At 36.0% G+C, this 12,516-nt stretch overlaps 1 protein-coding gene across 1 annotated transcript in view; it reads right to left on the bottom strand.

The window, feature by feature from the left end:
- UBR2 (ubiquitin protein ligase E3 component n-recognin 2) overlaps positions 1 to 12,516 on the bottom strand; it is a 51,212-nt gene that overhangs the window by 12,273 nt on the left and 26,423 nt on the right. The window contains exons 19-34 of the mRNA XM_009080528.1: positions 12,084 to 12,206; positions 11,664 to 11,727; positions 11,265 to 11,389; positions 9,946 to 9,998; positions 9,577 to 9,679; positions 8,980 to 9,028; positions 8,391 to 8,545; positions 6,416 to 6,518; positions 5,629 to 5,738; positions 5,367 to 5,447; positions 4,441 to 4,622; positions 3,562 to 3,761; positions 2,604 to 2,697; positions 1,059 to 1,220; positions 604 to 701; positions 306 to 378 (exon numbers count right to left, since the gene is read on the bottom strand). Coding sequence (XP_009078776.1) covers positions 306 to 378; positions 604 to 701; positions 1,059 to 1,220; positions 2,604 to 2,697; positions 3,562 to 3,761; positions 4,441 to 4,622; positions 5,367 to 5,447; positions 5,629 to 5,738; positions 6,416 to 6,518; positions 8,391 to 8,545; positions 8,980 to 9,028; positions 9,577 to 9,679; positions 9,946 to 9,998; positions 11,265 to 11,389; positions 11,664 to 11,727; positions 12,084 to 12,206 — 1,775 coding nt within the window. The remainder of the gene's footprint in view (positions 1 to 305; positions 379 to 603; positions 702 to 1,058; positions 1,221 to 2,603; positions 2,698 to 3,561; positions 3,762 to 4,440; positions 4,623 to 5,366; positions 5,448 to 5,628; positions 5,739 to 6,415; positions 6,519 to 8,390; positions 8,546 to 8,979; positions 9,029 to 9,576; positions 9,680 to 9,945; positions 9,999 to 11,264; positions 11,390 to 11,663; positions 11,728 to 12,083; positions 12,207 to 12,516) is intronic.

Here is a 12,516-nt window from a genome sequence, read left to right as displayed (position 1 = left end):
ATGATGAATCCTTCATCCAGTAACAGGTAGTACAAAGCTTAATTTTTATGACAAAATTTACCAAAGGCAGTATGTTCACTGCACAATCACTTGCCATATCCACCCCTGAAATTCCACTGCATTACTCAGGACTTGTGGGTTGAACTTCAATGCCATCACAATAATAGAATTAACTTTTCTAATTACAGCAAAATTCATATATTTGCCTTAATTATTGAGACCTTCTAGCACAGAGGTTAAATTCTAGTTTCATGTTATAATTTCATGATGAGTTCTTAATGATTTATGAAGATGTAAATACATACTTCGGTTTGAAATCTGGTCTAAATCCTTCAGGTAATTGCAGTTGATCCATTTTTTCTGAATGACCAGAATGGCCTGTACAAATAAAAAGTAACAAATCACTGATTATTCACCTATACCTACCTTTTACCTTATAAAAAAAGTGCAGAAGCACATCACCAGAAACTGAAATTCCAAGCTGTTCTTGCCACTTATGCCATCATCTCTCAATTCCACTGTGGTTGGAACCAAAATGCTCAGTCCTTTCCATGCATATTATAACATTTTCATATACAAATACACACATTTCTTCAGACTTACTTGCACAGTCTTCGCTTCGAAGTAAATGCAGTGTTTTTATTTGCTGGGATACTGTTTTGATCCACTGAGTTATGTTTGGTTGGCCTGAAAAGTCTAACCTGTCAAAAAAATACCCCAGAATACACAAGTTAATTAAAAACAAACTATACACAGAATTAGTATTTCATAAACATTCCATGTTCTCCTGTTTCTCAAAGGCTCTTTCTCTGCTGCCCATATATTTTTCTATGTTCAGTTCTTTTCTGCAGGTCTTACCCTAACCAGTCCTTTCCTACTCTAAATTCTAATTCTGACCTACAATAACATAAAACCATAAACCAAAATAAGCAGGCAGGCAATCCATTGGAGTTTATCAGAACAGAAGATAATAAACATTCAGGAAGGGTTTCCGGGTGTGGCTTGTATGGGATCCTGTTCTTTTATGTTTATTGAGGACATTTATAAAGCAAACAGACCTGTTAAACAAAACTCTTGGTGGAGGAAGCAGAGGAATAACAGTGTTGCTTAAGCATTCACAAAGTGGGCAAAGGAATTCCCCATTTTCTACATCATAACTTGTGTGCACTCGTAATCTTTGTTGTCTCCGTTGCTCTTTTGCTTGGACTGCATCAAAATACCTTTAGAAAAGAACAATACATTAGTGGCAAATTATTAAAACATTGCTTTAACACAAACTCAAGAATTCTCAGGAAGGCACTGTTTTGCCTTTTCCCAGATACAGGTAACAGGATTATGTGAAGGAAAAAGCTCTACCCTCTGACTGATGAAGTATTGGTAACTGCAGGTTATCCCCAGGTTTTGGCTGCCAAAGTTCACTGGGCTGTTGAATTCATGTTTAAGTCTAAACTTTAGCCATTTCTGTTTAGGATAAAAAGGGGAAGAGGTGGGGAGAAAGTTGAAGAATTAAAAAATTAGTTTTTTACAAAAACGTTTCCTGGAGATGCCATGAGAATTATCCTTGGTCATATTCCATTATAGGCCACAACAGAGCAGTAAAAGCTATTGGCTGAATCCTCTATGAAAAAGGAACTTAATTCACTGCTTTTCTAAATATAACTGCTATTCCAGAAGCTTCTAATGTGATTTAAGCATGTCCAACAATGGGCCCAAAATAATGTGAATACAGATATCTCAGGGCAATTCCAGGAGATAATGGCAATCACAAGGGGCTGTACATAAGTGACATGAGAAGACTACATCTGCAGAGAGCAGTGATATCAAAGATCACAAATGAAACCTGTGCATGCTTATAGCCACAGAATCTCGCAGCTCCTAACAATCTTCACACAGAAGGCATAATTTGAAATTAGGCACCTCAGAAGCCATGCCAATGGCCAAAGCAAGGGCCCAGTTGAAGTCAGAGGCCTGAATGGTGTGCATCTGTCACATGGCACTGGCACCAGATAGCACTAAATATGTTTGTATGCCTCCAAAAATCAAAGACTAAAAATTAGTGGAAAAGGTTTTACTAAAAAACTAAGAACAAAGGATAAACTTGAGTTTATGATCAAGATGAACGGGGTTGCAGGTGGCTCTTTTTCAAATTAAACATGTTGGAGGAATTAAGAGTGCAAGGGATGCACACTAGCATTTAAATCTCAAGTAGACAGCAGAAGAAGCAGCAGAAACATGTCTATCATGTCTATCTATCAATGAACTGCAAGAAAAACCCTAAAAATCTGAGCTTCAGTGTTCAGATATATGTGCACCACCAGGAATTATGCACTGGGATGAACCACCAAAGGGAATGAAAGCTGCCACGTATGGCTTTGGATTCTTCTTTACCAAGATGAGGGAGCAAATGAAAATTATTTTCAACATGTTTACAGCTTTTATTGTAATAATTTCTACTTTTCCAACAGAAAGCTGTTTCAACCACTTTGGGAAATTCCTTTTTGGATTTACTACCTGGGAGTAATTTTGTCATTAAAATTAGTGCCATTAGGTGAACAATAGCACGAAATGCTATTTGGACTAAAAACTTTAATACAGCTTTTTACCTTTGCCAGCAATGAGCGTGCATAATATGCCCACAGCTGCCCGTGTGTGTTCCACATGACAGGTCTGGGTGCATGAATAATGGGTCATACTTTTCTGCATTTAAAACAAAACAAAGCAACCTTGAAATAAACATTTATCAAAAGACCTAACTGCACATACATGTTACCACATTCTCATTAAACTTTATCACAGAAGTGGATGTCATTTGATGAAGCACAGAGCACATTACTAATACATAACAACTTACACTGTTCAGATCATTTACAAGTATCATGTCATTTTGGTTTGAGTCTATATACTGTACTTAAGACTTCAAACCAAGCTCTCAGAGATGCTGGGCCCTGGTAAAAGTCCCCAGGATCTACTTGCAGTTTTGGTGGTTCAGTACCATCAAACAATCAGTCCAAGAATGCTAATCTTCAAAGTGAGAGTGCAAAACAATTCAGTACAGAGATTTTCTATGCATTTACATACATAGAATCCAGAGAACCCTTTCTAACACCACCATTGATCACTGTGATCTGTTTCACAAAGTACCTAAATCCAAGATTTTGTTATTGCTAAGAGGCATTTCAGATGATAAAACCTAGAGGACAAAAACATACATCTTGTGCTTTTACAGCACTACATCACCTCCTCTCTCTCTAATGTTACAGGCATGGTTTGAGCACAAACAGTTCTGATTTTAAGGGGTCTGTTTAACAGTTATAAATAATTTGTCACAAATGAATGGCAGAACATTTAGATCATGCTTCGCAGTGATTTACATCATTTAGAACACACATTTCTACCTCACTAAAAATATGGGAGTTTTGCCACTGATTACAATGAAGCCTTTCACAAACACACAGGTTAATATGAGAAGGCTATATCAGTATCTCAAAAAAAGAACACATGCAGTTGTCACAGTGACTCCAACATTCTTCAATGTTAAAGACAACTCTGAACAGTACTTACCAGGGTCTGGAGCCATTTTGTTTCTGTTTTTAGACAACACAGTTGATCTCTGAATAAATGCTGCCAAGACCATAGCCCTGCTGTCCACTTTAACTTCTTGTTCCTCCTGACACAAAATACACATAACAACCTGCCTGGGTTCAGCTACTCTCGTCTGCTCTGGTCCCAAGGCTGTGAGTTTTGAATCTGAAATTATAGGGCTGGAATATTCAAAGAATACTAATGAGCAAATGATTTAAAAACATTACAATTCAGATAATGTTTTAAGTGCGATTAATGAGCTTTCTACATTTATAATAAATGTTGGCTGACAAAAAATAGTTTGGGCATTTATACAACAATTCCTATGTCCCCAGAAACAGCACATATTTTCCAGAAAAAAAATAATCATACCCTCTCACTCCAGTTTAACACAGAAACTACATCAGCAGCTCTCCATCATCACCATCCCTTAAGTGTTTGGCATCAATTTTTGAAAACACTCTCCACTTCCCCATCACATCATTAGCATACTTCACATTTCCAGCTACAAGCAGATTTTCTTCCACATCTTCAACAGACACATAATCAGCTATTTCCAATTTACTATGTTTAACAGCATAGACTCTTCAGTATTATTAATTTACTAATTTACTGGATGATTTTGCACAAAAAAATATTTGCCTGTTGAGCACTATGGGGATGGGCAAGGCAGGAATCAGCATTTATCCCACCATTTTGACTGAGGAAAGCATTCCATTTACTGCTGGTTTTTTGTCCCAAAAACTTATAAATAGTTTTCCATCACAACTGATTAAAAAAGAGCTTTTTAAAGCAGTAAGAGTAGGACAATCTGATATAAAAGTTAAAGGAAAAAAAATTTCAATGAAGTTCCTTTACCTATTGTCATGTCCTCCAGAGGTTGAAGTATCTAACTCCTCCAGAGTTTGCTGAAAGAGTTCCTTGTTTTCATTAATGAAGTGCCTTTGCATCTCAGACATCTGGGCCATGATCTTCTCCCTGCGCAGTCTGGCGATCTCAGCTTTTCGCTTCCTTTCGGCTTTGTCTTTGTCACGTGAACTCTGAAATTGTATTGTTCACTCCATCATTTTTAACACCTTGTTGCAAAAGGCAATTTATTTCAGCTACTGCTACATGTAACCTGTACTAACCTCCAAACAATAAAAGTCTCATAAGAAGAGAAAAGTCTACCAAAGAGTTATTCTGTGCCCTCTTTTATTTAGCTCATGTTCAATGCCAGGTAGAACTGCAGATCCAGAAGGGCAATCTCTTCCCCTCAACCTTTAATTGCATTTTGTATTTCTCTTTCCTTTAAGCATTCATAAAAAGGTAACAAAGTGACAGGTCTTGTCTCTAGTGCTGCTCTTCTTCCACACTAGTTGTATTCCTAACTGCACTACAGTGCTCCAAGGTCTTTGTGTAGTATGTAAATGAGCTAAATGAATCAGCAGAGCATATCTGGAATGACCTGCACAGGAAGAATACATAAGTACCGTTTCTTTTAGCAACTTTCCAAGGAGCCTGAAATTATATAAAGAGCAGAAACACTTAATGCTGTGATCAATACTACAAACAATTCCAAGGAGTAAACTTATTTGAAGATTACAAAACAAAATAAAGTAGCCCGAGGACTCTACCAATAGGTCTTTCAAACAAATGGGTTTGATCTATAAGGTGTGAGATGGAATTTCTGAAATCACTGATGTTTCCCACCTTTGCTTTAGAACTGCTCATGAAAATACAGTCCTTTGCTAGTCACAACCCAGACCTGTTACAGATAACTAACTGTTACAGCTTGCTTTTACCTCCTCCATGATATTTCCTTCTGCCTCAGCCACAGGACTTGAAGAAGAGCTTTCTCTTAGCTTTTTAATAGTATTGAAAGTCTGTAAGGAAAAATACAACACTTTATTTGTTTGTGGTAATGTGCAGTGTTGGATTCTGGAGGAGGAAAAATGTAGGTAAAACAAATCAAGATGGGAAATTACTAATTATATTGTGATGACTTCCTTAAGTTCCAAAAAACTTATCTCCATGATTTAGAGTCGTAATATCAAACATATTTACCTTCAATATCCATCTGATCATGTCCTTGTGCACTTCCAGATGGGGTGCATTCTGCAGTGTTTCTAGCATAGCCAGTATACTAGGGGAATTACTGGGTGCCTCTCCTGGTTCTGAGAAAAAAATTACAATGATAATTGATTATACTGTTTGTTACCTGATTCACTAACATGAAAAACAAAAAAAACCCAACACTTGTTCAGCAACTGAATTCCATCGCAAACATTTTCATGAAAAACCTCTAAATCTTGTAAAGTTAGAAGAAATAGTCTTACAAGTCTTGCCCACTGACTACAACTTCTTACAAGAGAAATGCACTGTATGTGCTCCCTGGCTGGTTACATCTTGGGAGCTGCCATGTAGAACTTCCAGTTTTCTACTTCCCACTATTTTAAAACTTAGCAACTTTCATGTCTTAGCAAAACTAGAGGCACTAGTCAGAAGATACAAAGGATAGTCAAGATTAAAAGACTTTCAGAATGCAATTACCATTTTTGGAATTGCATCTGATCATGTACAGCAATCTTTGCTGAGATGCTACTTAAAGATGTAAGAATCAGATTCAGTGGGAATTATTAAAATTTTAGATTTCTCCAGAAAATGTGTTTAGAACTGTTACTATCATAGAATCTACACATATGAAAAGCACCTAGCTATAGCTAACTTGGTAAAATTTTGATGGATAAACAAATACACTCTCCTTTTTATGCTGTTTCAGAAGAATAAAATATGAGGTCCTGGCATTCTCAGTCATTTCAAATTTGCTATACATTTGAAAATAAAGGCATACTTGATATCTTCTGAGTGAAGGTAAATGTTACAACATTCTCCTCACTGAGATTCTCCAGATGTTGTTTTTCTTCTTGTAGTGCCATTCCAATCAAATGCAAAACCTAGGTTAAAATTGTGAATTTTAGTTCTTTTCTTAAATAATCCATATAAACTCGTTACACATCCTGGGCAACTCACTAAGAGACAAGGAAGTCATACAATACAGTTATATAATCAGAATACATTTGAATTTATTTCTCTGTACAGAATTATAAAGCTACATTACACAGGAGCAATAGTGCTTGTTTGAAATTTTGCCACATAAATCCCACATGATCCTACTTGTATCTTTCTGTTTGCTGTCCTGACAGTGAGTGAGAAGTCAGTGCTCCTTAGCTTAACTGAGCCACTGCATGTTACTATCACAAGTCTCCAGACAGAAGCACAATGCACACTTAAGATCCTTGTTACATACAAAATATACTAACAAAAAGTTAAAATTAAATACTACCAATAAAATAATAATAACAATAATAATAATAATGAAAATAATGAACTGAATTTATTCTCTCTAGAAACACATTGTAAAAGAATGTTAATGTTTAGCTGAGTAAAAAGCTGTAATATCTTTGGACTTAAAATATGGAACGACCCTATTTAGCCCTATAATAGTCTGAATGGCATTTTAAAGCTGAAATACTTCAACCTTGGTGGTGAACATGCTGAATCAGCCACTTTGCAACCCTATACCAACTGGCAGGATGCTCTAGACAAACAATAACTGAATGCCTGGAATCAACACTGAAACCCATGTAAGGAAATTATAATCACCTGGAAATTTTGGTGATTATCAACAGACTAAGTATCTTTAGAAAAAAACTGGTAAAACATGATGAGAGTCTTGAAGTTTTTTAAATTTAATTAAACATTCGATTTTTCCTCAGCCCATCACATTTATTTAACAAGGTCTCATTAGATATGGGCCACCTCTTCCAGATGTCTCCTATCAACCTTTCCAAGAGCTTGCAAGACAAGAATGGTTGACTTGAGAAAGACCCAACTGCATGGCACCATCACAAAGTGCCGCAGGCTTCCGACAAAATCTTATTTTATTCAGTTCCTGCAAAGCCTAGCATTCTTACATTACCTGAATGTAACTACATAGTTGTGATTTATAGTATTGATATATTGTTCTATTTTCAGCTTCTTTTGTGTTATACAGAATTGCTTATGCTAATTTAAACTTAGCTAGAACAGGTAATACACAATAAGACTGAACATCAAAAAATTAATACTCAGTTTCAAAACTGGGATTTTGTTGCAAAATGTTATTTAAAACCCCATCAATATTTTTGAAAAGTTTGGCTTTGGACCTTCAACCAACAACCCTGACCAATATGAACTGCCCCCTGATGGCAGTTCACTGCCCATCTCTGCACCCCTCAGAAAACAACCATCATGGACAACAAAACCTACAATAACCCTCTAGTTTTCTAAATACTATTACAAATTATATAAAGAGTGATGCACAAACAGCTCAGCTGAGTTTCCCAAAGCTGATGCATTTTCAAGTTAAAAAGTTCCTTTGTGCACTTCTATGATTTTTTTCCTAAAGTGATTTAGTCTAAACTGAAAATAAGCAAAGGAACATCACGAAAAAAATCAATGTCTTTACTTAACATGCAACAACTCAGGTAAACTGGTTCTCTACCACAATAAACACTGTTTCAACTGATTCAAACAATTCTTCCTTCTCATGTGCGTCCCATTAGAAAGTTACCTCTGCCTCCCATTCACTTTTAAAAATAAATTGCATTGGAGGCAGAGGGTTTCCCGAGTTCTGTATATCAGAAAGCACTATTTACTTCTCATTCAGAGCATTCTGTATATTTCAGATACTAAGTAAACAACTCAGGTCTATAAACCCATGTTAAAATGCTAAAATAAATACTCCTTTGTTAGTACAAGCATTATTTAACATTAAAAACCCATACCCTTTGCAGCATGGACTCTGACCAGGCATAGCCATTGTGTTCTACTGCCCACTGCAGTATAGTCCCCATAATGCACAGCATCACATCAGATTGCAGAATGTTAACCAGGCTGGCAAAAAGTGGACAGAAGGGAGGAAGCGCTGGTGGTGGAAGTGCTGAAAGGAAAATTTATGAGTTTGACATTTCAGCATCTCTAAAATTTGCAACACACACAAAATGTCTGGTTTAACAGCCTAACCCAAAGCAGGGGAGGAGGAACTAGATGACCTTTAAGGTCCCTTCCAACCCAAACCATTGTATTATTCTAAGGCAGTACACAGCTGCTTGATAAACAGTGTTACAGGTAACAGGCTTGAACATTCACCACAGCTTGCATGTAACAGAAAAGCCAAAGGAATGAGCTGTTCAGAAGGCTGGTTCCATGACAGATCAGATTCCTGTCTACAGCCAGGGAGACATAAGGGAAATTGCTATATTCTCAACCAATTTCTAGCTAGACCAGGAACAGGATGTTAAGTCTAAGGATCTAGGCAATATGCAGTTCTATATGTGATTCCCTCTTCTCCCATCTTCTCCCAAAAAGAAATACCTGTATCTTCTCTGTTCTGTCTTTTCAGCTTTCTTTGTGCTTCCTCTGCCTGAAATAGAAGAACAATGGCAGCATTACTCAAAACCTGCACAAATATAAAACTAATGAAGCATTCATGCTTTACTACATTGTTACTGTTTTTCCCCCTTCTTTCCAGCCTTAAATAAACATGAAAGCTTCAGTGTCTTTTGAGTTTGTCTTATGTTCCACTTGTAAAGTAGGGCACACAGCCTCAAAATTAATCTTTCATTTTAAGCCAGCCTCGATTCTTTTTCAAGCACAAAATTTTAAGTTAAGTCTGAGCTACAACAGCAATTTCCATAGAGGTAAGGGAAAATACAGATTGTTTAAATACTTCCTGTAAAGCAAGATGTAAGAGAACCCATAGAAAAACTCCTGAAAGCCCACTGATTTCAACAGCTCTGTATAGGGCACAGGATTCAGGGGCACAGAAATCACTGCAATATCTTGGGCAAATTTTGTTAGGTTTCTCAAATGTCCAACTGACAATTCTTCTTCATAAAATTAAGCTTTGAAAAGAGGCAAATCAAAAGAAAAGACAGAAAATAAACCCCAGAAACTTAAACTACTAGTTACCTTTGATTGCTCTGCCCTTGAAAAGTGATAGAAATACAGATTGAAGCTCTTGGCACATTCTGGTTTTAATTCATACAGTCCCCTGCCTGTTAATCCAGGTTTCCTACAAAAAACCAAACCAAACACCTTACGTCCATTGGTTATTAATATCTGAGCATAAATGGTCAACTAGAACAGCTAAAAACCATTGCTCAATAGGCATTCCAGAAATCAAATAAGTAACAACATTAAGAATTCTACAGGAGTATAAAGCCTTGGGAAATCACCATGGCTCATCACCATGGCTCTGCCCCTTTTCTTCTATTCCCTCTCACGAACTTAAGACATTCCATTTTTAAAGCTGAAATATTAGAAGAAAGGGAAACATACTTGAAACATGCCACTTCTTCAATCACACTTTCCATCCCTGTCTCTCTGTTTTCCTACATGGAGTGAAAAGACAAGACAGTGTGTTACTGTAGTTCTTGGTTAATCCAAATATCACACAATGCTAGAGTCAGGATACTAAATGAATGCAACACAAAAGTCATTTTACTGGCACTCAAGAGAATGCAAAAGCACCTATTGTGAAAATGCATTCAGGTATACCATCTCTGCAAAAGGTACTTTTAAAAAAAACCATGCTGTTCTAAGTCCTTAGTTTTTACTGGTCTTCCCTGCCATAATAAACTTGGATGTAACAGTAGCAGAAGATGACTCCAAGTTAGCTTACTCAGCATATCTTTGGAATACACAGCCAGTATTTCTGGTTTCTAGGCCTCAAAATTGAAACAAATATAGGAAAGCTAAAAAGACAAGTTATTGAAAAGTGGTGAAACAACCACAAAAGGCAGCAGGAGGCATCAGCTCAAACACGTAACACTACTTCATACAGAAATTACCTTTTAATATACCTATCCCCTTCATGCAATAATATATTCAGAGCAGTTAACAGGCCAGAGAAAAAGTATTTAAGACTCACAATACAATTCAGAACTCTAGCTTAAATCCCAATGTGCTCTGTCATACAACCTTAAATTATTTTTAAATAATTTTAAAATCTGATCTTTCAAATCGTGTAGAATTTTTAGGACAAAAAGATTTCAGAATTTGTCATTAAAATTACTACTAGTATGGTAAAATAATAAAACTTTTGAATTTTGACTGCCTTTAGAAATCATGTTTAAAAGATTACTTCAAAATTATTAAAAAGAAAAAAAGAAAAGCACTGTTTGCTGTCCCACAAAAGCACTCAGAATAGAATTCAGCTAAATGCTTCTGTTCATGCAAATGAAGCATTTATGTTACACAAGTCTTAATACTGTGTCTTTTCACTTATTGTTAGGCTTTAAAACAGAACAACTTATATTTCTGGATAGTTCTAACAACCCACTTCCATACATCTAATTCAGGGTTTACAAGCAGCCTGCAGAGACTGCTGGCCAGATGGCCTGATAAGAAACAGTATTAAAAAGAGAAAAGAACTGAAGAAGCTCTCAGGTTCCTGCCTCTTTCATATGTTGTTCCTTCTTTTATCTTTTTTCTACCCTCTCTGCGACAACTATTAATCTGTACTCATGCTAACCTTGCTCTTAGCATAACCATGCTGCTCTCATTCTACATTAAGTGTCATAAACTTGCAAAAGAAACATTTCCAGCAATCAGCCTTATAGAATTGAAGCTGTTTGTCCCCACACCAAGTCACTTACATCTTCAGGTAATGCCTTTACCAGTTCGCTGTGAGCCATTGGCCTGATGCTCAGCTGATGGATGATCTCTCGTTTGATTTCATCTGTTGCATTTACCTGTCCTATTCCAGGACTGAATCTTTCACCTGTAAAAATAAAATAGATTTTAAAAAAAATTTTTAAACATTTATTTCCCTTCTTCTGCAAGTTAAAGACCAGAAACTAAGCCTTCTGTGAAATCTTGTGTTCACCTATCTGTTTTCAAAAATTCATTATGCTGATCTAAGCTAGTTTCAAGGCTTTACTCTTCACAAAGAAGTCAGAACTACTGGAAGTTCACAATAGAACTGAACCAGAGATGACAATGAAAAATGCTCATTAAAGAGACTTAAAAATTAATTCAATACATTCTGAACTTACCAACAATCATTATAATGAGGTATAGCATCTCTTCTATAAGAGTGTTATTTTGTTGAACAACATCCTGAAGTAAAACAAACAAAAAAAAGGAATTTACATTTTTTCACTAAAAGAAAGAAAAGAATTATTCCATATAGTGAAAATAATTTTTCAGTGACTCAAAACACTGCTTGTTTTCACCCTCAGCATTCCCAAAGTGAGGTATGCTGAAACGCAAGTGCTTTAAAACTTCATTTAAAACAATGCAAAAATTATGCAGCACTGTCTGACCTTTACATTTGACATGTAAAAATATTTATGCATATTTCAAACTGGACAAAATAAATTAAAATTGGTTTTAAGATAGGACAGGCTTACAGCATCTTACACACTTTAAGAAAAAAAATTGTAGATTTTCTATTGCAGTAGTACAAGAAATACCTTGTTAGTATTTTCTGTGCTGAATCTTTTGCCATAGTCTGGAGTACTAAATATCTGATAAAGTTCAAAGCGACTCAACATTATCATCAAGAAGTGATTTGGATCCATCATAGACACACCTGTCTATTGAAGAAATAAAATATTATAAACAATAGATTGGGTGTTACTGCAGCATGTTTGTAGATTTATACATAATGTTCAGAGTATATTCTTTATCAAATTCATTCCTCTCTCAATCCTGGGCATGAGGACTTAATTACTTAAGTTTACTCTCTTAGTTCTCCAAAAACACAGGTGACAGCATGTTTGACAAGCAGAATCCTATGCTTTATCAACCATTTCTGATGCCCTTTTAAGGGCATCATGTAAAATATTCAGGGTTATTCCTTCTATCTCAAACAGTCTAAATAAAATTCAGTTGAAGACTTGCTTG

Source organism: Acanthisitta chloris, unplaced genomic scaffold, assembly GCF_000695815.1.
Source record: "Acanthisitta chloris isolate BGI_N310 unplaced genomic scaffold, ASM69581v1 scaffold178, whole genome shotgun sequence".
Taxonomy (NCBI): domain Eukaryota; kingdom Metazoa; phylum Chordata; class Aves; order Passeriformes; family Acanthisittidae; genus Acanthisitta; species Acanthisitta chloris.
The sequence above is the reverse complement of the archived record's forward strand: the minus strand, read 5'-3'. Positions and strand labels throughout refer to the sequence as shown.